This window comes from Oncorhynchus tshawytscha, linkage group LG03 (assembly GCF_018296145.1).
Source record: "Oncorhynchus tshawytscha isolate Ot180627B linkage group LG03, Otsh_v2.0, whole genome shotgun sequence".
NCBI lineage: Eukaryota > Metazoa > Chordata > Actinopteri > Salmoniformes > Salmonidae > Oncorhynchus > Oncorhynchus tshawytscha.
Window position 1 is genome coordinate 297,371 of NC_056431.1, and position 26,630 is coordinate 324,000.

The 26,630-nt window shown below is 41.5% G+C and overlaps 1 protein-coding gene across 1 annotated transcript in view; it reads right to left on the reverse strand.

Moving 5' to 3' along the window:
* Positions 1–3,456: 3,456 nt before the first annotated feature.
* The window catches only part of LOC112236415 (cadherin-17), a 35,926-nt gene continuing 12,752 nt past the window's right edge, over positions 3,457–26,630 (reverse strand). Inside the window, exons 5-19 of the mRNA XM_042306831.1 lie at positions 12,533–12,668; positions 12,282–12,440; positions 11,737–11,889; positions 10,826–11,025; positions 10,190–10,321; positions 9,887–10,037; positions 6,956–7,156; positions 6,778–6,854; positions 6,324–6,512; positions 5,566–5,810; positions 5,340–5,476; positions 5,007–5,231; positions 4,795–4,905; positions 4,583–4,699; positions 3,457–4,323 (exon numbers count right to left, since the gene is read on the reverse strand). Of these exons, the coding sequence (XP_042162765.1) occupies positions 4,238–4,323; positions 4,583–4,699; positions 4,795–4,905; positions 5,007–5,231; positions 5,340–5,476; positions 5,566–5,810; positions 6,324–6,512; positions 6,778–6,854; positions 6,956–7,156; positions 9,887–10,037; positions 10,190–10,321; positions 10,826–11,025; positions 11,737–11,889; positions 12,282–12,440; positions 12,533–12,668 (2,319 nt within the window). The 3' untranslated portion in view covers positions 3,457–4,237. The remainder of the gene's footprint in view (positions 4,324–4,582; positions 4,700–4,794; positions 4,906–5,006; positions 5,232–5,339; positions 5,477–5,565; positions 5,811–6,323; positions 6,513–6,777; positions 6,855–6,955; positions 7,157–9,886; positions 10,038–10,189; positions 10,322–10,825; positions 11,026–11,736; positions 11,890–12,281; positions 12,441–12,532; positions 12,669–26,630) is intronic.

Genomic DNA, 26,630 nt, shown 5'->3' on the forward strand with positions numbered 1-26,630 from the left:
ATTGTGATCTGATTGTGATCAGATCATCCTGGCCACCTCCGGAGGTAGTCAGGCACACATTGTGTCTGGATATCTTACAAGTGTAGAAGGATCTGGACAAAGAAACCATTTAAATCAGAATTATTTCAACCTCTAAAATCATTGACAGGTGCCCCCATTAACTGATTACATCAGTATGTGTCTTTACAATAAATAAATATTATTTTGAAAGAATAGCTGTGAAATAATTTGCAGAGAGATAATTCGCTTTCATTCTCCCAGTACCATTAAGACAACTCTTCAGTTCTTCCCTATCCCCCTCTCTCTTTCTCTCTTTAATTCTCTTTCTCTCTCTCCCTGAGACAAGTCATCATCATTCAGCTCAGTAGCATTGAGGACAGAATGACAGGTAGACACAAAAGCAGGCAGAAGGAGAAAGACCTACATAAACTAATGTATTCGTTCTCAGGTGTTATACCACTTAGATACCACCTATAATGAGTGTTCCTCATCAGAAGCCTTTTCACAGAGGTATAAAAAGCTGCTGCTGTACAATCAACATGGTGGACTTCTCTGCAGTTATGACCAGAGTAGAGACGTTTTAATGGTTATTACAGTTACCTCATCACTCACCTTTCAGAAACATACACAAGCACGCACCTACATTCCTCTCACAACCTTCTCACATGCACATAATATTACATTCCTCTCTCAGACCAAAGCACACACACATACACATAATATTACATTCCTCTCTCAGACCAAAGCACATGCACATAATATTCCATTCCTGTCTCAGACCAAAGCAAACACACATGCACATAATATTCCATTCCTGTCTCAGACCAAAGCACACACACATACACATAATATTACATTCCTCTCTCAGACCAAAGCACACACACATGCACATAATATTCCATTCCTGTCTCAGACCAAAGCAAACACACATGCACATAATATTCCATTCCTGTCTCAGACCAAAGCAAACACACATGCACATAATATTCCATTCCTGTCTCAGACCAAAGCACACCATTTTACTCAAAAGCAGTAGGTCCAGATAGCCTTTATTCAGACAGACATTTTCCCCACTCCTCTCTCCATTACTGTGTTGCACACACCAAGGTTATAATAGTAAACGAAAACTGAAATGAAAATTAAATAAAAACAAAAATTGGAAAAACAATTGAGTAAACTGAAAAACGAAAACTATACTGGAACTATTATCTTTGACTGCAAAACAAACTAAAATATAATTAAAACCATCATGAATTGTGTTCAGTTGTTGTTTTTTTCCTTCTAAACTTTGGATAAAAATCTAATGTGGTTTTGAAGCTTTTTTCTCTAATGGGGTTTTCGAACTTCTGAATCTGGAGGGTAAATGCTGCCAGTAGATGGCGATGTTTCAAATAGGCCTAGCTGGTGCATCGCTGCATCGCTAGCTAACGGAAGAAATCTGACATTGTAGAGGGGGGTGATTAGGTGGTCATGATGGGAATGGGACCAGGTTGGGAATTTTGTCATGACATCAGGGTTAACACCCTTACTCTTATGATAAGTAATGGGCTTTTTAATGACCACAGGAAGTCAGGACATCAGTTTATTAACATCCCATCCAAAAGACAGCACTCTACACAGGGCAATGTCCCCTTCACTGCCCTGGGGATCAGGGTGCAGGGTAGTATGCAGGGTGTGGGACACAGCAGTGGTATGCAGGGTGGTACACAGCAGTGGGATGCAGGGTGGTATGCAGTAGTGGGATGCAGGGTGGTATGCAGCAGTGGGATGCAGGGTGGTATGCAGTAGTGGGATGCAGGGTGGTATGCAGCAGTGGGATGCAGGGTGGTATGCAGCAGTGGGATGCAGGGTGGTATGCAGCAGTGGGATGCAGGGTGTATGCAGGGTGGTATGCTGCTGGCAGCAGTGGGATGCAGGGTGGTACGCTGGCTGGCAGCAGTGGGATGCAGGGTGGTATGCAGTAGTGGGATGCAGGGTGGGATGCAGGGTGGTATGCTGCTGGCTGGCAGCAGTGGGATGCAGGGTGGTAGTGGGATGCAGGGTGGTATGCAGTAGTGGGATGCAGGGTGGGATGCAGGGTGGTATGCTGCTGGCTGGCAGCAGTGGGATGCAGGGTGGTATGCTGGCTAGCAGCAGTGGGATGCAGGGTGGTATGCTGGCTGGCAGCAGTGGGATGCAGGGTGGTATGCTGGCTGGCAAAATCAAATCAAATTTTATTTGTCACATACACATGGTTAGCAGATGTTAATGCGAGTGTAGCGAAATGCTGGCTGGCAGGAGTGGGATGCAGGGTGGTATGCTGCTGGCTGGCAGCAGTGGGATGCAGGGTGGTATGCTGGCTGGCAGCAGTGGGATGCAGGGTGGTATGCTGGCTGGCAACAGTGGGATGCAGGGTGGTATGCTGGCTGGCAGCAGTGGGATGCAGGGTGGTATGCAGCAGTGGGATGCAGGGTGGTATGCAGTAGTGGGATGCAGGGTGGGATGCAGGGTGGTATGCTGCTGGCTGGCAGCAGTGGGATGCAGGGTGGTAGTGGGATGCAGGGTGGTATGCTGCTGGCTGGCAGCAGTGGGATGCAGGGTGGTAGTGGGATGCAGGGTGGTATGCAGTAGTGGGATGCAGGGTGGGATGCTGCTGGCTGGCAGCAGTGGGATGCAGGGTGGTATGCTGGCTGGCAGCAGTGGGATGCAGGGTGGTATGCTGGCTGGCAAAATCAAATCAAATTTTATTTGTCACATACACATGGTTAGCAGATGTTAATGCGAGTGTAGCGAAATGCTGGCTGGCAGGAGTGGGATGCAGGGTGGTATGCTGCTGGCTGGCAGCAGTGGGATGCAGGGTGGTATGCTGGCTGGCAGCAGTGGGATGCAGGGTGGTATGCTGGCTGGCAGCAGTGGGATGCAGGGTGGTATGCTGGCTGGCAACAGTGGGATGCAGGGTGGTATGCTGGCTGGCAGCATACCACCCTGCATCCCACTGCTGCATCCCACCCTGCATCCCACTGCTGCATCCCACCCTGCATCCCACTACCACCCTGCATCCCACAACCTCAAAGTTCATCTGAACAGCACCCACAAAGAATTTCAGGATAAAGATGGGGAAATAGCTATTGTTTTATTTTTGTAATTCGCTGAGGATTCAACTCCCGGTATCATGTGAACACGTATAAGACGTGGATAATATGTAGAATAGCCAACAATGAGCTTTAAAACGACATGATTCTCTCTACCAACAAGAAGGGTGTGATCGGTTTGGTGTGGAATGGATTGTGATGTGGGGGTTTGTTACTACGCCGATAAAAGAAAATATCCATCAGGACTTTTGCCACCTAGGAAATGTGTGTGAGCGGAGCATCTCAAGTAGTACTGGAGTACCCTGCTATAGTCCTACAACACATACATGGCCCCTAGCATAAGGACACTTGAGGCTACTTTCTGTCCCTTCACACAAAAAATACAACTGAAACTGAAACTACAACTGAAACTACAACTGAATAATATAAAAACGAAATGTGTTTTTTATTGTACTGAAACAGAATAAAAACTAGTAAATCAAGTCTAAAACCGAATGGAAACTAAACTGAATTAATTTTTTTAATTGAAAAACTAATAGAAATAAAATTTAATAGAAAATCACAAAACTATAATAACCTTGGTACACACTCAGACATTCACCAGGCACTCATTTACACTGGGCTTGTCAAACAGTTAACACTAAGGGTTAAACTGAGGGATGTTTAGGTGTTGGAACTGTCTCCAACATCGGTTGTTTTTCCATGGTCATTTCTACTCTTCACTGTAGGCAGTCTTTCTCCCATTCTAAAGTGGTGGAACCGTCCTAATTTAACCCTCGGCTAGCTAGCATCTTCACTAATATCAGGCCTCATCAAAAAACATCATGGAGTATCAGTATAAAGACAGTATCAACCACAAACAACAGTCAGAGGCAAACGGTGAACTAAAGTCTCTGAGCAACAGTCTACACAATTCCAGCAAGCAGCTTGAAATGGAGTGTTTGAACCATCACACACAGTGCACAGCCAGTCAAGACACACTAGCTGAGAATGGACAGTCTAAATTCTAAATACAGACAAAATTCACTGTAATAAGTTATTGAGCTGCATGAGCGCATGATTATGACGAAACCAGGTAGTATTTATAACGTGCATACAACCAATCAAAGTAGATCTGTTCTTCAGAAACATAACAATTAAACAAACACATGCTATCTCATGTGTTTCTAGAGAATGGCGTCCGTTTCTCCCAGCAAGGCTTTCTTCTGGTTGTCCTTCTTTATACGATGGAAAGCAATGATCAGGACCAGGGCTAGGGAGGAAGTGACATCACCCGTCAATAACAGGCAAAACATATCGGAAACCCAGAACTAAAATCCTGCATAATTGCGTTGGATACTCGATTAGTCTGTCCATGAGAGATTAGTCAAAAAGAACAAGAAAAACTATCAACAATACAATGTTTTATGCTACAGTTAGGTCTTAGTTCCTCGATTGTACCACTCCGTCTTCTTCCCTTAAAGTGCAGTGCAGAGCAACAACACCAGTGAACAACAGCGCCTGTTACTCACCGATGAATCCGACAGTTCCAGCCAGGATTCCGATGGTGGTGGGCATTCCTAACACCCCTGCATGAACGCCCGGCTCGGTGAAACAGTATCCCAGCTCTGTGCAGTTACACACTCGCACTGTAGGGAGAACACACACATCAGACACCCACTCACAGCTACATGGTCTTGTGTGTGATGGGTGCTATCACACACAGCTGGCTGTAACCACTCACCCTCAAACTTCTGTGTGATGCCCATGCCAGCATTGTCTTTGATGTTGATGGGGATTAGGAAGGTTTTGTCCTCGCTGGGAGATTTCTTCAGGGTCAGTTTAGCAGACGTACCTACAGGAAACCAAGGGAAGAGACACAATCCCACATCAGCACGGGAGCACATTAATAGACAGGATCTCTAGGAGATGTAGTCTTGTCTAACAAATGTGTACCGTCCACAGCGCTTAGGTCCCAGTTGGGGGACTTCTTGCCCTGGGCCAGGCTGAATGTGAAAGGTGCTCCGAAGGGGTCTGCGTCCGCGTCCAGGGCCGTCAGGACTATAGGCTGGGGCTTCTTCACACAGATGAAGGCCTGGTTTTCTGTCAGCTTGGGGACATTGTCATTCACATCCAACAGCCTCACAGATACCTCGTGCTCTGAGGACAGCTCTGGATTGGCTGGGGGTGGAGAGATATTATTCATTATGGATATTCTCTAACCTGGACTCAAACTGGCAGTGTGTGGGTCAAAAAAGTATCCGAAATATACATATGTGTGTTCGTCACCTTTCTCGAAGGCGACAACAGTAAAGTGGAAGGCCTCCACCGTCTCTCTGTCCAGCACAGCTTTATTCTTTATCTTTATCTCTCCAGTAGCAGGATCAATCTCCAACCAACCCTTAGTGTCTCCCTCCATCTTGAACCTACAATACACACACAGTTAGAGCACAAAATATACACTATCAGAGCCATAACACACACACAACATCAGTCCCTCTCATAATGTGATTACAGTATCTCTTTTCCCTCTGGGTCCTTGGCGTCTATTTTGAGCAGTGTAGCTCCCTCCTTGGTGTCCTCTGGCACCGTGACATCCAGAATGTCCATGTCAAACACTGGAGCCTCATCAACGTCACTGATCGCCACCGAGACCACGGCGGACGACTCAGCGCCGTACTCGAGACCGCTCACCAGCGGCTCTGGGTTACGAGCATCAATCTGTAGCTTATAGGAGGAAGCAGTCTCATAGTTCAGAGGCTGGAGAAATAGGGGGGAAGGAGGGAGAGAGGGGAGGGAGGAAGAGAGATGGGGGACGAAGGGAGATCGAGGGGGAGGAAGGGAGAGAGAGGGGGAGGAAGGGAGAGAGGGGGATGAAGGGAGAGAGAGGGGGAGGAAGGGAGGGGGAGGAAGGGAGAGAGGGGGAGGAAGGGAGGGGGAGGAAGGGAGAGAGGGGGAGGAAGGGAGGGGGAGGTAGGGAGAGAGGGGGAGGAAGGGAGGGGGAGGTAGGGAGAGTGGGAAGAGGAAGGGAGGGTGGAGGAAGGGAAAGAGAGGGGGAGGGGAAGGGGGAGGGAGGCAGATGGGGAGGAAGGGAGAAAGAGGTCTGTGAGCATTCTGGAGCAAAATGGAAGCGTTTTTGTGGGTTTGTTTCAGCCTGCTGGTGGACGTTTCCTTTAATAATCAATACAACCATAGATCTAGGATCAGCTTATCATCTTTATCATCACCTATCAAAATCTGACCTTTCGTAGGTGTTTTCCAGTATGAAGTTACCTTAGCAACAACAAGCCTGCCCTCCCCATTGTCGTCTGTCTCCATGGCGAAAACTCCATCTTCGTTGCCAGCGGTTATGTGGAACTCGATGCGGGAGCTTCCTGTTCCAGGGTCGTCAGCGTCTGTGGCTTTCACTGTCAGGAGGGTGTGGCCTAGAGCTGTGTCTTCAGACAGGTTGTGACTACCATACTACAGAGAGACAGAGAGAGAGAGACACAGAGAGAGAGACACAGAAAGAGAGACACAGAGAGACAGAGACAGACAGAGACAGACAGAGAGGGACAGAGGGAGAGAGAGACAGAGAGAGAGAGAGAGACAGACAGAGGGACAGAGAGAGAGAGGGAGGGAGAGAGAAAGTTAGCGAGAGAGAGAGAGTATTAAAGGTCACAGGTCAACAACCCATACCAACTAAAGCATCTATGAAACTCAGGTGTGTGTCTCAGGTATGTCTCACGTCATTCATCTCGAAGATGGGCAGCTCATTGTTGATGTCGATAACCTTGATGAGGACCTTACATTCTGTGCTGAAACCTGACGAAGACACACAACAGTATGTGAGGGCCCATTGAAGCAAACACGTGTCTGTGCTGTTCAAACTTTTAGACAAAGGTCAAGTGTGTGTGTATATGTACCTGGGTCGTTTACTCTGACAGTGAGGTGGTACTCTGTTGCATCTCTGCGTTGGAGCATCTGCTTGGCCTGGATGCGGCCGCTGATGCCATCGATGGTAAAGACGGAGGAAGGGGTTTGGGTCACCAACGAATAGGAGAGCAGTGCGTTGGGTGTGTTGTCATCATCAGCATCATGCACCATCAGATGTCCGACTGGGCTGCCTGGAACCCAGAGGAACCATTCATACAAGTTATATGAGTTACTATTAGAATGCTTCAGCTCTGAACACACATACCTTTAATATAACAACACAGTCCTAACACCAGCCTCAACACAGTCCTAACACCAGCCTCAACACAGTCCTAACACCAGCCTCAACACAGTCCTAACACCAGCCTCAACACAGTCCTAACACCAGCCTCAACACAGTCCTAACACCAGCATCAACACAGTCCTAACACCAACCTCAACACAGTCCTGACACCAGCCTCAACACAGTCCTAACACCAGCCTCAACACAGTCCTAACACCAGCCTCAACACAGTCCTAACACCAGTCTCAACACAGTCCTAACACCAGCCTCAACAGAGTCCTAACACCAGTCTCAACACAGTCCTAACACCAGTCTCAACACAGTCCTAACGCCAGTCTCAACACAGTCCTAACGCCAGTCTCAACACAGTCCTAACGCCAGTCTCAACACAGTCCTAACATCAGTCTCAACACAGTCCTAACACCAGTCTCAACACAGTCCTAACATCAGTCTCAACACAGTCCTAACATCAGTCTCAACACAGTCCTAACACCAGTCTCAACACAGTCCTAACATCAGTCACAACACAGTCCTAACATCAGTCACAACACAGTCCTAACATCAGTCACAACACAGTCCTAACATCAGTCACAACACAGTCCTAACATCAGTCACAACACAGTCCTAACACCAGCCTCAACACAGTCCTAACATCAGTCTCAACACAGTCCTAACACCAGCCTCAACACAGTCCTAACATCAGTCACAACACAGTCCTAACATCAGTCACAACACAATCCTAACATCAAAGTCACAAGATACGAGACTTTTCACACATTTATGGAATGCACATCAGGGTCAATGAAATGTAAAAGTAAGTACAGTGCCTTGCGAAAGTATTCGGCCCCCTTGAACTTTGCGACCTTTTGCCACATTTCAGGCTTCAAACATAAAGATATAAAACTGTATTTTTTTGTGAAGAATCAACAACAAGTGGGACACAATCATGAAGTGGAACGACATTTATTGGATATTTCAAACTTTTTTAACAAATCAAAAACTGAAAAATTGGGCGTGCAAAATTATTCAGCCCCCTTAAGTTAATACTTTGTAGCGCCACCTTTTGCTGCGATTACAGCTGTAAGTCGCTTGGGGTATGTCTCTATCAGTTTTGCACATCGAGAGACTGACATTTTTTCCCATTCCTCCTTGCAAAACAGCTCGAGCTCAGTGAGGTTGGATGGAGATTTGTTCATTTGTGAACAGCAGTTTTCAGTTCTTTCCACAGATTCTCGATTGGATTCAGGTCTGGACTTTGACTTGGCCATTCTAACACCTGGATATGTTTATTTTTGAACCATTCCATTGTAGATTTTGCTTTATGTTTTGGATCATTGTCTTGTTGGAAGACAAATCTCCGTCCCAGTCTCAGGTCTTTTGCAGACTCCATCAGGTTTTCTTCCAGAATGGTCCTGTATTTGGCTCCATCCATCTTCATATCAATTTTAACCATCTTCCCTGACCCTGCTGAAGAAAAGCAGGCCCAAACCATGATGCTGCCACCACCATGTTTGACAGTGGGGATGGTGTGTTCAGGGTGATGAGCTGTGTTGCTTTTACGCCAAACATAACGTTTTGCATTGTTGCCAAAAAGTTCAATTTTGGTTTCATCTGACCAGAGCACCTTCTTCCACATGTTTGGTGTGTCTCCCAGGTGGCTTGTGGCAAACTTTAAACAACACTTTTATGGATATCTTTAAGAAATGGCTTTCTTCTTGCCACTCTTCCAGATTTGTGCAATATACGACTGATTGTTGTCCCATGGACAGAGTCTCCCACCTCAGCTGTAGATCTCTGCAGTTCATCCAGGGTGATCATGGGCCTCTTGGCTGCATCTCTGATCAGTCTTCTCCTTGTATGAGCTGAAAGTTTAGAGGGACGGCCAGGTCTTGGTAGATTTGCAGTGGTCTGATACTCCTTCCATTTCAATATTATGGCTTGCACAGTGCTCCTTGGGATGTTTAAAGCTTGGGAAATCTTTTTGTATCCAAATCCGGCTTTAAACTTCTTCACAACAGTATCTCAGACCTGCCTGGTGTGTTCCTTGTTCTTCATGATGATCTCTGCGCTTTTAACGGACCTCTGAGACTATCACAGTGCAGGTGCATTTATACGGAGACTTGATTACACACAGGTGGATTGTATTTATCATCATTAGTCATTTAGGTCAACATTGGATCATTCAGAGATCCTCACTGAACTTCTGGAGAGAGTTTGCTGCACTGAAAGTAAAGGGGCTGAATAATTTTGCACGCCCAATTTTTCAGTTTTTGTTTTGTTAAAAAAGTTTGAAATATCCAATAAATGTCATTCCACTTCATGATTGTGTCCCACTTGTTGTTGATTCTTCACAAAAAAATACAGTTTTATATCTTTATGTTTGAAGCCTGAAATGTGGCAAAAGGTCGCAAAGTTCAAGGGGGCCGAATACTTTCGCAAGGCACTGTATGTGGACACCTGCTCGTCAAACATCTCATTCCAAAATCATGGGCATTAATATCGAGTTGGTCCCCCATTTGCTGCTATGGCTTAAATAGCCGAATCCACTAATTTAAAGTGGTGTCCATATACTTCTGGCTGTGTAGTGAATCACACATCTCCATCCTATCACACACACACACATCCAGTAGTTAGTTACCTGTGGGTTCGTTCTCCTGCACTTCAAACACACTGAGTTCCTCCTCACAGATTGGAGCGTTATCATTCACATCGTCCACCACCACCTGCACTTCCAGGGGAGGGTCTACCTGGTTACCATAGCTATCCTCAGCAAACACCACCAGGATGTACTGGAACACACACACACACATTTATTTTTTAGTTTTTAGTTCACATTTATTTTTCTGTGAACTATCCAGTGATGGACAGTACTCCATTAAATAATGCTGCTTGGGACCAGAGTGGTAGATAGTGATTGTGATGAGGAGGACTAGCTGGTTACCATGGCCTTGTCCTCTCTGTCCAGCTCCTCAGTCAGCAGAATGTCTCCTTCCTCTGTGACATTGAAGGGGAACGTCAGCTCCCGTTCTTTCTGTACCAGCCTGTAGAAGGCACTGGGATCATTAGACTGGACCTGCAGGGAGACATCAGACAGTCAGACAGACAGTCAGACAGACAGACAGACAGACAGACAGACAGACAGACAGACAGACAGACAGACAGACAGACAGACAGACAGACAGACAGACAGACAGACAGACAGACAGACAGACAGACAGACAGACAGACAGACAGACAGACAGACAGACAGACAGCCAGCTAGCCAGCTAGCTCGCTAGCTATAGATATGTCCTGTATCTGAACTGCTTTATATGTAACATTTTCCTTTAATCATGCAGTGATGTCAATAGGAGATCAAATTTAAGGTATGCATGCTGATTATGTGTTTTCTAGAGAGTCTCTTTATGTCCTTAGTGTTTTCTAAACAGTCTCTTTATGTCCTTAGTGTTTTCTAAACAGTCTCTTTATGTCCTTAGTGTTTTCTAAACAGTCTCTTTATGTCCTTATTGTTTTCAGTTTCCTTAGTACAGGGGCACCTATAGTGATTGTGTGAGTGTGATTTCCACCCCTGCCGTACCTTGCCGATAGGCATGGGGTATATCCCTTTCAACTGTTCTCTGAGGTTGATCGGTCCAGGATTGACCCACAGGTTCTCCTGCACGACAATTTTAACCCTCGCGTTACCGTTGAGAGCGTTCACCGACTCCCCGCCCATGTCCTCCACACGAACAATCAGCGTGAAGTCTGGGTCTTCCAGAGGGTTCAGCCTCCGAGACTCTACAACCACAGAGGAAGAAACAGGACCATTCACAGTCAATACACAGGCACCACCGAAGAAGACAGGCCCAAATGATTCCTTATTTCCCATATGGCACACTGTGTTTGACTGTCGCCCTGTATGTCTATGGATGAACTGGCCAAACGTAGGGCCCTGGACAAAAGTAGTGTACTAGTAGTAGTGTACTATACGGGAATATCTGAGCATGACCTCGGGGCTCTCTGTGTGACAACACAGGGGTCAGAGGTGAGAGGTCAGGCTGCTCTGGCCAGTGGCCACAGCTGAACTCAACAACATTATGTAGAGGAGGTTCTGTTCAGCAGCCTCTCAATCACACCATTAACCTCATAATCAGCTTTAATCACTTGAATTAATCTATCTATCCCTCGCTCTCTATGCCTGTCTCTATCCCTCACTCTCTCTATCCCTCACTCTCTCTATCCCTATCTCTCTCTCTATCCCTATCTCTCTCTTTATCCCCCCCCCTCTCTCTCTGCCTGACATGTTTCCAAGTGTCTGCATGTGCTCTGCTCTATTTGCTTCCTCTCTGAAATGCCCTCCTCTTTTTATCTCTTTATCAGCCCCCCTTGTGGTCTGCTATGGGCTCAATCATCTATCTATTTGGACCATCTTGGTCAGGTTTACCTGACAATAGTGATTTTATAGTTTCATCTTAAACTACATATAAATATAGTGAAGTACACACAGACCTGCTCTCTGCACACAGCTGTAGAAGGGGTTGAGTTCATAAGGGATGTCCCCTGTGGGGGTGCAGTAGTCATCAAACCTCTTCTTCAGAGAATCACTGAAGTCCCCTCCTCTGGAATGAATAACACTTTCTCTGGCCTTCAGCAGACGCTCTCCTGCAGGAACACACACACACACACACACACACACACACACACACACACACACACACACACACACACACACACACACACACACACACACACACACACACACACACACACACACACACACACACACACACACACACACACACACACACACACACACACACACAGCTGTAATCAGTAACATAATCACGTGGTCAATCTGACACCAAGCATGTGTTAATCTGATGTGTTAATCTGGAGCATGAGAGTTGAGTTGTGGTGATCTGGGCTGGTGTGAGATTAAAGGATGCAGAACTCACAGATTAGCACTCATACAGGATGAGATTAGAGACCACAACATCTGGGATTATCTATGTGTGTGCACTTTGAGGATCTCCAGGAGTGTGTGTGTGTGTTACCCTCGGCAGTAGTAGAAATCTCTCCTGTGTTGCTGTTGATCTGGAAGAACAGGGTGTTGTCTCTGTTGGGGATCTGGGAGACCAGGGTGTAACTCAGATGGGCGTTGGGAGACTCTGGGTCGTCCAGGTCAGTAGCAAACACACACGCAAATGGAACACCTACAACACACACACACATATAATGAACACACACACAGACAGACAAACAGTCAGTCAGACAGAGTGACAGACAGAGTGACAGGCAGACAGACCTGCGGGGGTACGTTCCTTGACGATGCCGATGTAGTCAGTCTGGTTGAAGGACGGGGCGTGGTTGTTGACATCCAACACGTTGATGGTGATGATGACTGGACCTTCTACTGGTTCTGAACCCACTAAGGCCTCCAGCTACAACAACAACAACAACAACATGAAGATGGGATGTGTGTGTGGGTCTATACTAAATGACATTGTGTATGTGTGTGCATGCAGGTACTTGTCAGATCTGTGAATCGACAGTGTGTGTATGTCTGTGTGTGTGTCCTACCAGCTCTCACAGTCTCACATCAGAATTAGACGTTCATCCAAGTTGTTCCAAATGTCAAATTTGGATGTGTTTAAGGTTAAGTTTAGGTATTAAGTCAGAATTGTTAAGCTGAGGCATTAACTCCAAATTCTTAAGGTTAGACATTAACTCTGAATGGTTAAGGTAAGGGTTAAGGTTAGACATTAACTCTGAATGGTTAAGGTAAGGGTTAAGGTTTGGGATAGGCTTAATTTAAAAAAAATCTGAAACAACTTTCTATTGCTGGATTTGAACATGCAACCTTTGGAATGATAATGCAATCTCTATTGCACTCCACACTGCCCTTTCCTACCTGGACAAAAGGAACACCTATATGAGAATGCTATTCATTGACTACTGCTCAGCGTCCAACACCATACCATAGTACACTCAAAGCTCATCACTAAGCTAAGGAACCTGGGACTAAACACCTCCCTCTGCAACTGGATCCTGGACTTCCTGACGGGCCGCCCCAGGTGGTGAGGGTGGTAGCAACACATCTGCCACGCTGATCCTCAACACTGAAGCTCCCCAGGGGTGCGTGCTCAGTCCCCTCATGTACTCCCTGTTAACCCACGACTGCATGGCCAGGCACAACTCCAACACCATCATTAAGTTTGCAGACGACACAATCGTCTGTGTCTGATCACCGACATAGACGAGACAGCCTATAGGGAGGAGGTCAGAGACCTGGCCGGGTGGTGCCAGAATAACAACCTATCCCTCAACGTAACCAAGACTAAGGAGATGATTATGGACTACAGGAAAAGGACCACCGAGCTCGTCCCCATTCTCATCGACGGGGCTGTAGTGGAGCAGGTTGAGAGCTTCAAATTCCTTGGTGTCCACATCAACAACAAACTAGAATGGTCCAAACACACCAAGACAGTTGTGAAGAGGGCACGACAAAGCCTATTCCCGCTCTGGAAACTAAAATGATTTGGCATGGGTCCTGAGATCCTCAAAAGGTTCTATAGCTGCAACATCGAGAGCATCCTGACCGGTTGCATCACTGCCTGGTACGGTAATTGCTCGGCCTCCGACCGCAAGGCACTACAGAGGGTAGTGCGTACGGCCCAGTACATCACTGGGGCTAAGGTGCCTGCCATCCAGGACCTCTATACCAGGCGGTGTCAGAGGAAGGCCCTAACAATTGTCAAAGACCCCAGCCACAGACTGTTCTCTCTACTATCGCATGGCAAGCAGTACCGGAGTGCCAAGTCAAGGACAAAAAGGCTTCTCAACCAAAATGGTTACCCGGACTATTTGCATTGTGTGCCTCCCCCAACCCCTCTTTTACTCTGCTGCTACTCTGTTTATCATATATGCATAGTCACTTTAACTATACATTCATGTACATACTATCTCAATTGGCCCGACCAACCAGTGCTCCCGCACATTGGCTAAGAGGAGAAGAGGAGAACTGCATTGTGTCCCATCCACCCGCCAACCCCTCTTTTACGCTACTGCTACTCTCTGTTCATCATATATGCATAGTCACTTTAACGATACCTACATGTACATACTACCTCAATCAGCCTGACTAACCAGTGTCTGTATATAGCCTTGCTACTCTTTTTTCAAATGTCTTTTTACTGTTGTTTTATTTCTTTACTTACCTACACACCGACAACTTTTTTTCGCACTATTGGTTAGAGCCTGTAAGTAAGCATTTCACTGTAAGGTCACCTGTTGTATTCGGCACGTGTGACAAATACACTTTGATTTGATTTGATTTGAATCAGAGGCAGATGCTTACGCCCATCCACCAGCCCCGTCCACAATGCCCAAACCTACTTGTAGGTAACAGCACTCACTGTTGCCCCTAGTGGGCAGTTTCCACTTGTCTGTCCACATCCATGACATGGATGGACATCAAATACTAACTTGTATCACCTGTATGTTAACTACTATAGTGTTTGTCTGTGTGTGTTAACTACTATAGTGTGTGGTCTGTGTATGTTAATTACTACATTGTGTGGTCTGTGCATGTTAACTACTACATTGTGTGGTCTGTGTATGTTAACTACTATAGTGTTTGTCTCTGTGTGTTAACTACTATAGTGTGTGGTCTGTGTATGTTAATTACTACATTGTGTGGTCTGTGCATGTTAACTACTACATTGTGTGGTCTGTGTATGTTAACTACTATAGTGTTTGTCTCTGTGTGTTAACTACTATAGTGTGTGGTCTGTGCATGTTAATAACTATAGTGTGTGGTCTGTGTATGTTAACTACTATAGTGTTTGTCTGTGTATGTTAACTACTACATTGTGTGGTCTGTGTGTGTTAACTACTATAGTGTGTGGTCTGTGCATGTTAATAACTATAGTGTGTGGTCTGTGTATGTTAACTACTATAGTGTGTGGTCTGTGTATGTTAACTACTATAGTGTGTGGTCTGTGTATGTTAACTACTATAGTGTTTGTCTGTGTATGTTAACTACTATAGTGTGTGGTCTGTGCATGTTAATAACTATAGTGTGTGGTCTGTGTATGTTAACTACTATAGTGTTTGTCTGTGTATGTTAACTACTACATTGTGTGGTCTGTGTATGTTAACTACTATAGTGTTTGTCTGTGTGTGTTAACTACTATAGTGTGTGGTCTGTGTATGTTAACTACTACATTGTGTGGTCTGTATATGTTAACTACTATAGTGTTTGTCTGTGTATGTTAACTACTATAGTGTTTGTCTGTGTGTGTTAACTACTATAGTGTGTGGTCTGTGTATGTTAACTACTACATTGTGTGGTCTGTGTATGTTAACTACTATAGTGTTTGTCTGTGTGTGTTAACTACTATAGTGTGTGGTCTGTGTATGTTAACTACTATAGTGTGTGGTCTGTGTATGTTAACTACTATAGTGTGTGGTCTGTGTATGTTAACTACTATAGTGTTTGTCTGTGTGTGTTAACTACTATAGTGTGTGGTCTGTATATGTTAACTACTATAGTGTTTGTCTGTGTATGTTAACTACTATAGTGTTTGTCTGTGTATGTTAACTACTATAGTGTGTGGTCTGTATATGTTAACTACTATAGTGTGTGGTCTGTATATGTTAACTACTATAGTGTGTGGTCTGTATATGTTAACTACTATAGTGTGTTGTCTGTGTATGTTAACTACTATAGTGTGTGGTCTGTGCATGTTAACTACTACATTGTGTGGTCTGTGTGTGTTAACTACTATAGTGTGTGGTCTGTGTGTGTTAACTACTACATTGTGTGGTCTGTGTATGTTAACTACTATAGTGTGTGGTCTGTGCATGTTAACTACTACATTGTGTGGTCTGTGTGTGTTAACTACTATAGTGTGTGGTCTGTGTATGTTAACTACTATAGTGTGTGGTCTGTATATGTTAACTACTATAGTGTTTGTCTGTGTATGTTAACTACTATAGTGTTTGTCTGTGTGTGTTAACTACTATAGTGTGTGGTCTGTGTATGTTAACTACTACATTGTGTGGTCTGTGTATGTTAACTACTATAGTGTTTGTCTGTGTGTGTTAACTACTATAGTGTGTGGTCTGTATATGTTAACTACTATAGTGTGTGGTCTGTGTATGTTAACTACTATAGTGTGTGGTCTGTGCATGTTAACTACTATAGTGTGTGGTCTGTGCATGTTAACTACTACATTGTGTGGTCTGTATATGTTAACTACTATAGTGTGTGGTCTGTATATGTTAACTACTATAGTGTGTGGTCTGTATATGTTAACTACTATAGTGTGTGGTCTGTGTATGTTAACTACTATAGTGTGTGGTCTGTGCATGTTAACTACTACATTGTGTGGTCTGTGTGTGTTAACTACTATAGTGTGTGGTCTGTGTGTGTTAACTACTACATTGTGTGGTCTGTGTATGTTAACTACTATAGTGTGTGGTCTGTATATGTTAACTACTATAGTGTGTGGTCTGTGCATGTTAACTACTACATTGTGTGGTCTGTGTATGTTAACTACTATAGTGTGTGGTCTGTGCATGTTAACTACTATAGTGTGTGGTCTGTGCATGTTAACTACTACATTGTGTGGTCTGTGTGTGTTAACTACTATAGTGTGTGGTCTGTGCATGTTAACTACTATAGTGTGTGGTCTGTGTATGTTAACTACTATAGTGTTTGTCTGTGTATGTTAACTACTATAGTGTGTGGTCTGTATATGTTAACTACTATAGTGTGTGGTCTGTATATGTTAACTACTATAGTGTGTGGTCTGTGTATGTTAACTACTATAGTGTGTGGTCTGTGCATGTTAACTACTATAGTGTGTGGTCTGTGTATGTTAACTACTATAGTGTTTGTCTGTGTATGTTAACTACTATAAAGTGTGGTCTGTATATGTTAACTACTATAGTGTGTGGTCTGTATATGTTAACTACTATAGTGTGTGGTCTGTGTATGTTAACTACTATAGTGTGTGGTCTGTGTATGTTAACTACTATAGTGTGTGGTCTGTGTATGTTAATAATTACTACATTGTGTGGTCTGTATATGTTAACTACTATAGTGTTTGTCTGTGTATGTTAACTACTATAGTGTGTGGTCTGTATATGTTAACTACTATAGTGTGTGGTCTGTATATGTTAACTACTATAGTGTTTGTCTGTGTATGTTAACTACTATAGTGTGTGGTCTGTGTATGTTAATAACTACTACATTGTGTGGTCTGTATATGTTAACTACTATAGTGTTTGTCTGTGTATGTTAACTACTATAGTGTGTGGTCTGTGTATGTTAATAACTACTACATTGTGTGGTCTGTATATGTTAACTACTATAGTGTTTGTCTGTGTATGTTAACTACTATAGTGTGTGGTCTGTATATGTTAACTACTATAGTGTGTGGTCTGTATATGTTAACTACTATAGTGTGTGGTCTGTATATGTTAACTACTATAGTGTGTGGTCTGTGTGTGTTAACTACTATAGTGTGTGGTCTGTGTGTGTTAACTACTACATTGTGTGGTCTGTATATGTTAACTACTATAGTGTGTGGTCTGTGTATGTTAACTACTATAGTGTGTGGTCTGTGTATGTTAACTACTATAGTGTTTGTCTGTGTATGTTAACTACTATAGTGTGTGGTCTGTGTATGTTAACTACTATAGTGTGTGGTCTGTGTGTGTTAACTACTACATTGTGTGGTCTGTGTATGTTAACTACTATAGTGTGTGGTCTGTATATGTTAACTACTATAGTGTGTGGTCTGTGTGTGTTAACTACTATAGTGTGTGGTCTGTGTATGTTAACTACTATAGTGTTTGTCTGTGTATGTTAACTACTATAGTGTGTGGTCTGTGCATGTTAATAACTATAGTGTGTGGTCTGTGTATGTTAACTACTATAGTGTGTGGTCTGTATATGTTAACTACTATAGTGTGTGGTCTGTGTGTGTTAACTACTATAGTGTTTGTCTGTGTGTGTTAACTACTATAGTGTTTGTCTGTATATGTTAACTACTATAGTGTGTGGTCTGTGCATGTTAACTACTATAGTGTGTGGTCTGTGTGTGTTAACTACTATAGTGTGTGGTCTGTGTATGTTAACTACTATAGTGTGTGGTCTGTGCATGTTAATAACTACTACATTGTGTGGTCTGTGTATGTTAACTACTATAGTGTGTGGTCTGTGCATGTTAATAACTACTACATTGTGTGGTCTGTGTATGTTAACTACTATAGTGTGTGGTCTGTGTATGTTAACTACTATAGTGTGTGGTCTGTGTATGTTAACTACTACATTGTGTGGTCTGTGTATGTTAACTACTATAGTGTTTGTCTGTGTGTGTTAACTACTATAGTGTGTGGTCTGTATATGTTAACTACTATAGTGTGTGGTCTGTGTATGTTAACTACTATAGTGTGTGGTCTGTGCATGTTAACTACTATAGTGTGTGGTCTGTGCATGTTAACTACTACATTGTGTGGTCTGTGTATGTTAACTACTATAGTGTGTGGTCTGTGTGTGTTAACTACTATAGTGTGTGGTCTGTATATGTTAACTACTATAGTGTGTGGTCTGTGTATGTTAACTACTATAGTGTGTGGTCTGTGCATGTTAACTACTACATTGTGTGGTCTGTGTGTGTTAACTACTATAGTGTGTGGTCTGTGTGTGTTAACTACTACATTGTGTGGTCTGTGTATGTTAACTACTATAGTGTGTGGTCTGTGCATGTTAACTACTATAGTGTGTGGTCTGTGTATGTTAACTACTATAGTGTTTGTCTGTGTATGTTAACTACTATAGTGTGTGGTCTGTATATGTTAACTACTACATTGTGTGGTCTGTGTGTGTTAACTACTATAGTGTGTGGTCTGTGCATGTTAACTACTATAGTGTGTGGTCTGTGCATGTTAACTACTACATTGTGTGGTCTGTGTGTGTTAACTACTATAGTGTGTGGTCTGTGCATGTTAACTACTATAGTGTGTGGTCTGTATATGTTAACTACTATAGTGTTTGTCTGTGTATGTTAACTACTATAGTGTGTGGTCTGTATATGTTAACTACTATAGTGTGTGGTCTGTATATGTTAACTACTATAGTGTGTGGTCTGTGTATGTTAACTACTATAGTGTGTGGTCTGTGCATGTTAACTACTATAGTGTGTGGTCTGTGTATGTTAACTACTATAGTGTTTGTCTGTGTATGTTAACTACTATAAAGTGTGGTCTGTATATGTTAACTACTATAGTGTGTGGTCTGTATATGTTAACTACTATAGTGTGTGGTCTGTGTATGTTAACTACTATAGTGTGTGGTCTGTGTATGTTAACTACTATAGTGTGTGGTCTGTGTATGTTAATAATTACTACATTGTGTGGTCTGTATATGTTAACTACTATAGTGTTTGTCTGTGTATGTTAACTACTATAGTGTGTGGTCTGTATATGTTAACTACTATAGTGTGTGGTCTGTATATGTTAACTACTATAGTGTTTGTCTGTGTATGTTAACTACTATAGTGTGTGGTCTGTGTATGTTAATAACTACTACATTGTGTGGTCTGTATATGTTAACTACTATAGTGTTTGTCTGTGTATGTTAACTACTATAGTGTGTGGTCTGTGTATGTTAATAACTACTACATTGTGTGGTCTGTATATGTTAACTACTATAGTGTTTGTCTGTATATGTTAACTACTATAGTGTTTGTCTGTGTATGTTAACTACTATAGTGTTTGTCTGTGTATGTTAACTACTATAGTGTTTGTCTGTGTATGTTAACTACTATAGTGTGTGGTCTGTATATGTTAACTACTATAGTGTGTGGTCTGTATATGTTAACTACTATAGTGTGTGGTCTGTATATGTTAACTACTATAGTGTGTGGTCTGTGTGTGTTAACTACTATAGTGTGTGGTCTGTGTGTGTTAACTACTACATTGTGTGGTCTGTATATGTTAACTACTATAGTGTGTGGTCTGTGTATGTTAACTACTATAGTGTGTGGTCTGTGTATGTTAACTACTACATTGTGTGGTCTGTATATGTTAACTACTATAGTGTGTGGTCTGTGTATGTTAACTACTATAGTGTTTGTCTGTGTATGTTAACTACTATAGTGTTTGTCTGTGTATGTTAACTACTATAGTGTGTGGTCTGTATATGTTAACTACTATAGTGTGTGGTCTGTATATGTTAACTACTATAGTGTGTGGTCTGTATATGTTAACTACTATAGTGTGTGGTCTGTGTGTGTTAACTACTATAGTGTGTGGTCTGTGTGTGTTAACTACTACATTGTGTGGTCTGTATATGTTAACTACTATAGTGTGTGGTCTGTGTATGTTAACTACTATAGTGTGTGGTCTGTGTATGTTAACTACTATAGTGTTTGTCTGTGTATGTTAACTACTATAGTGTGTGGTCTGTGTATGTTAACTACTATAGTGTGTGGTCTGTGTGTGTTAACTACTACATTGTGTGGTCTGTGTATGTTAACTACTATAGTGTGTGGTCTGTATATGTTAACTACTATAGTGTGTGGTCTGTGTGTGTTAACTACTATAGTGTGTGGTCTGTGTATGTTAACTACTATAGTGTTTGTCTGTGTATGTTAACTACTATAGTGTGTGGTCTGTGCATGTTAATAACTATAGTGTGTGGTCTGTGTATGTTAACTACTATAGTGTGTGGTCTGTATATGTTAACTACTATAGTGTGTGGTCTGTGTGTGTTAACTACTATAGTGTTTGTCTGTGTGTGTTAACTACTATAGTGTTTGTCTGTATATGTTAACTACTATAGTGTGTGGTCTGTGCATGTTAACTACTATAGTGTTTGTCTGTGTATGTTAACTACTATAGTGTGTGGTCTGTGTATGTTAACTACTATAGTGTGTGGTCTGTGTGTGTTAACTACTATAGTGTGTGGTCTGTGTATGTTAACTACTATAGTGTGTGGTCTGTGTGTGTTAACTACTACATTGTGTGGTCTGTATATGTTAACTACTATAGTGTGTGGTCTGTGTATGTTAACTACTATAGTGTGTGGTCTGTGTATGTTAACTACTACATTGTGTGGTCTGTATATGTTAACTACTATAGTGTGTGGTCTGTGTATGTTAACTACTATAGTGTTTGTCTGTGTATGTTAACTACTATAGTGTTTGTCTGTGTATGTTAACTACTATAGTGTGTGGTCTGTATATGTTAACTACTATAGTGTGTGGTCTGTATATGTTAACTACTATAGTGTGTGGTCTGTATATGTTAACTACTATAGTGTGTGGTCTGTGTGTGTTAACTACTATAGTGTGTGGTCTGTGTGTGTTAACTACTACATTGTGTGGTCTGTATATGTTAACTACTATAGTGTGTGGTCTGTGTATGTTAACTACTATAGTGTGTGGTCTGTGTATGTTAACTACTATAGTGTTTGTCTGTGTATGTTAACTACTATAGTGTGTGGTCTGTGTATGTTAACTACTATAGTGTGTGGTCTGTGTGTGTTAACTACTACATTGTGTGGTCTGTGTATGTTAACTACTATAGTGTGTGGTCTGTATATGTTAACTACTATAGTGTGTGGTCTGTGTGTGTTAACTACTATAGTGTGTGGTCTGTGTATGTTAACTACTATAGTGTTTGTCTGTGTATGTTAACTACTATAGTGTGTGGTCTGTGCATGTTAATAACTATAGTGTGTGGTCTGTGTATGTTAACTACTATAGTGTGTGGTCTGTATATGTTAACTACTATAGTGTGTGGTCTGTGTGTGTTAACTACTATAGTGTTTGTCTGTGTGTGTTAACTACTATAGTGTTTGTCTGTATATGTTAACTACTATAGTGTGTGGTCTGTGCATGTTAACTACTATAGTGTGTGGTCTGTGTGTGTTAACTACTATAGTGTGTGGTCTGTGTATGTTAACTACTATAGTGTGTGGTCTGTGCATGTTAATAACTACTACATTGTGTGGTCTGTGTATGTTAACTACTATAGTGTGTGGTCTGTGCATGTTAATAACTACTACATTGTGTGGTCTGTGTATGTTAACTACTATAGTGTGTGGTCTGTGTATGTTAACTACTATAGTGTTTGTCTGTGCATGTTAACTACTATAGTGTGTGGTCTGTATATGTTAACTACTATAGTGTGTGGTCTGTGTATGTTAACTACTATAGTGTTTGTCTGTGTATGTTAACTACTATAGTGTGTGGTCTGTATATGTTAACTACTACATTGTGTGGTCTGTATATGTTAACTACTATAGTGTGTGGTCTGTGTATGTTAACTACTATAGTGTGTGGTCTGTGTATGTTAACTACTATAGTGTTTGTCTGTGTGTGTTAACTACTATAGTGTGTGGTCTGTGTATGTTAACTACTATAGTGTTTGTCTGTGTGTGTTAACTACTATAGTGTGTGGTCTGTGTATGTTAACTACTATAGTGTTTGTCTGTGTGTGTTAACTACTATAGTGTGTGGTCTGTGTGTGTTAACTACTATAGTGTGTGGTCTGTGTATGTTAACTACTATAGTGTGTGGTCTGTGTGTGTTAACTACTACATTGTGTGGTCTGTGTATGTTAACTACTATAGTGTGTGGTCTGTATATGTTAACTACTATAGTGTGTGGTCTGTGTGTGTTAACTACTATAGTGTGTGGTCTGTGTATGTTAACTACTATAGTGTTTGTCTGTGTATGTTAACTACTATAGTGTGTGGTCTGTGCATGTTAATAACTATAGTGTGTGGTCTGTGTATGTTAACTACTATAGTGTGTGGTCTGTATATGTTAACTACTATAGTGTGTGGTCTGTGTGTGTTAACTACTATAGTGTTTGTCTGTGTGTGTTAACTACTATAGTGTTTGTCTGTATATGTTAACTACTATAGTGTGTGGTCTGTGCATGTTAACTACTATAGTGTGTGGTCTGTGTGTGTTAACTACTATAGTGTGTGGTCTGTGTATGTTAACTACTATAGTGTGTGGTCTGTATATGTTAACTACTATAGTGTGTGGTCTGTGTGTGTTAACTACTATAGTGTGTGGTCTGTGTGTGTTAACTACTACATTGTGTGGTCTGTATATGTTAACTACTATAGTGTGTGGTCTGTGTATGTTAACTACTATAGTGTGTGGTCTGTGTATGTTAACTACTACATTGTGTGGTCTGTATATGTTAACTACTATAGTGTGTGGTCTGTGTATGTTAACTACTATAGTGTTTGTCTGTGTATGTTAACTACTATAGTGTTTGTCTGTGTATGTTAACTACTATAGTGTGTGGTCTGTATATGTTAACTACTATAGTGTGTGGTCTGTATATGTTAACTACTATAGTGTGTGGTCTGTATATGTTAACTACTATAGTGTGTGGTCTGTGTGTGTTAACTACTATAGTGTGTGGTCTGTGTGTGTTAACTACTACATTGTGTGGTCTGTATATGTTAACTACTATAGTGTGTGGTCTGTGTATGTTAACTACTATAGTGTGTGGTCTGTGTATGTTAACTACTATAGTGTTTGTCTGTGTATGTTAACTACTATAGTGTGTGGTCTGTGTATGTTAACTACTATAGTGTGTGGTCTGTGTGTGTTAACTACTACATTGTGTGGTCTGTGTATGTTAACTACTATAGTGTGTGGTCTGTATATGTTAACTACTATAGTGTGTGGTCTGTGTGTGTTAACTACTATAGTGTGTGGTCTGTGTATGTTAACTACTATAGTGTTTGTCTGTGTATGTTAACTACTATAGTGTGTGGTCTGTGCATGTTAATAACTATAGTGTGTGGTCTGTGTATGTTAACTACTATAGTGTGTGGTCTGTATATGTTAACTACTATAGTGTGTGGTCTGTGTGTGTTAACTACTATAGTGTTTGTCTGTGTGTGTTAACTACTATAGTGTTTGTCTGTATATGTTAACTACTATAGTGTGTGGTCTGTGCATGTTAACTACTATAGTGTGTGGTCTGTGTGTGTTAACTACTATAGTGTGTGGTCTGTGTATGTTAACTACTATAGTGTGTGGTCTGTGCATGTTAATAACTACTACATTGTGTGGTCTGTGTATGTTAACTACTATAGTGTGTGGTCTGTGCATGTTAATAACTACTACATTGTGTGGTCTGTGTATGTTAACTACTATAGTGTGTGGTCTGTGTATGTTAACTACTATAGTGTTTGTCTGTGCATGTTAACTACTATAGTGTGTGGTCTGTATATGTTAACTACTATAGTGTGTGGTCTGTGTATGTTAACTACTATAGTGTTTGTCTGTGTATGTTAACTACTATAGTGTGTGGTCTGTATATGTTAACTACTACATTGTGTGGTCTGTATATGTTAACTACTATAGTGTGTGGTCTGTGTATGTTAACTACTATAGTGTGTGGTCTGTGTATGTTAACTACTATAGTGTTTGTCTGTGTGTGTTAACTACTATAGTGTGTGGTCTGTGTATGTTAACTACTATAGTGTTTGTCTGTGTGTGTTAACTACTATAGTGTGTGGTCTGTGTATGTTAACTACTATAGTGTTTGTCTGTGTGTGTTAACTACTATAGTGTGTGGTCTGTGTGTGTTAACTACTATAGTGTGTGGTCTGTATATGTTAACTACTATAGTGTGTGGTCTGTATATGTTAACTACTATAGTGTGTGGTCTGTGTGTGTTAACTACTATAGTGTGTGGTCTGTGTGTGTTAACTACTATAGTGTGTGGTCTGTGTATGTTAACTACTATAGTGTGTGGTCTGTATATGTTAACTACTATAGTGTGTGGTCTGTGTGTGTTAACTACTATAGTGTGTGGTCTGTGTGTGTTAACTACTATAGTGTTTGTCTGTGTGTGTTAACTACTATAGTGTGTGGTCTGTGTGTGTTAACTACTATAGTGTTTGTCTGTGTGTGTTAACTACTATAGTGTGTGGTCTGTGTGTGTTAACTACTATAGTGTGTGGTCTGTGTGTGTTAACTACTATAGTGTTTGTCTGTGTGTGTTAACTACTATAGTGTGTGGTCTGTGTGTGTTAACTACTATAGTGTGTGGTCTGTGTGTGTTAACTACTATAGTGTTTGTCTGTGTGTGTTAACTACTATAGTGTGTGGTCTGTGTGTGTTAACTACTATAGTGTGTGGTCTGTGTGTGTTAACTACTATAGTGTGTGGTCTGTGTATGTTAACTACTATAGTGTGTGGTCTGTGTATGTTAACTACTATAGTGTGTGGTCTGTGCATGTTAACTACTATAGTGTGTGGTCTGTGCATGTTAACTACTATAGTGTGTGGTCTGTGCATGTTAACTACTATAGTGTGTGGTCTGTGTATGTTAACTACTATAGTGTGTGGTCTGTATATGTTAACTACTATAGTGTGTGGTCTGTGCATGTTAACTACTATAGTGTGTGGTCTGTGTATGTTAACTACTATAGTGTGTGGTCTGTGCATGTTAACTACTATAGTGTGTGGTCTGTGTATGTTAACTACTATAGTGTGTGGTCTGTGCATGTTAACTACTATAGTGTTTGTCTGTGTATGTTAACTACTATAGTGTTTGTCTGTGTATGTTAACTACTACATTGTGTGGTCTGTGTATGTTAACTACTATAGTGTGTGGTCTGTGTATGTTAACTACTATAGTGTGTGGTCTGTGTATGTTAACTACTATAGTGTGTGGTCTGTGTATGTTAACTACTATAGTGTTTGTCTGTGCATGTTAACTACTATAGTGTTTGTCTGTGTATGTTAACTACTACATTGTGTGGTCTGTGTATGTTAACTACTATAGTGTTTGTCTGTGTATGTTAACTACTATAGTGTTTGTCTGTGTATGTTAACTACTATAGTGTGTGGTCTGTGCATGTTAACTACTATAGTGTTTGTCTGTGTATGTTAACTACTATAGTGTTTGTCTGTGCATGTTAACTACTATAGTGTTTGTCTGTGTATGTTAACTACTACATTGTGTGGTCTGTGTATGTTAACTACTATAGTGTTTGTCTGTGTATGTTAACTACTATAGTGTTTGTCTGTGTATGTTAACTACTATAGTGTTTGTCTGTGTATGTTAACTACTTGTTAAGGGAATTTTTATCAATGATGACTAATTATGTATACATTTCAATCAGGACTGACTAATCAGTTACTGTATATGTACTAATCAGAATACTATTATGTTACTGTATATGCATGAATTTTATTTTTAATCTTAGTACTGAATATAATGTGTGTAAATATAATCAAGAATTAGAACAATGACTGTCTGTACCATGGTAGAAATGAATGAACTTATAGCCCGACTGGCTAAAAGGCTTATCTACACCAGCTGGCCTAGGCTCGGTCATATAT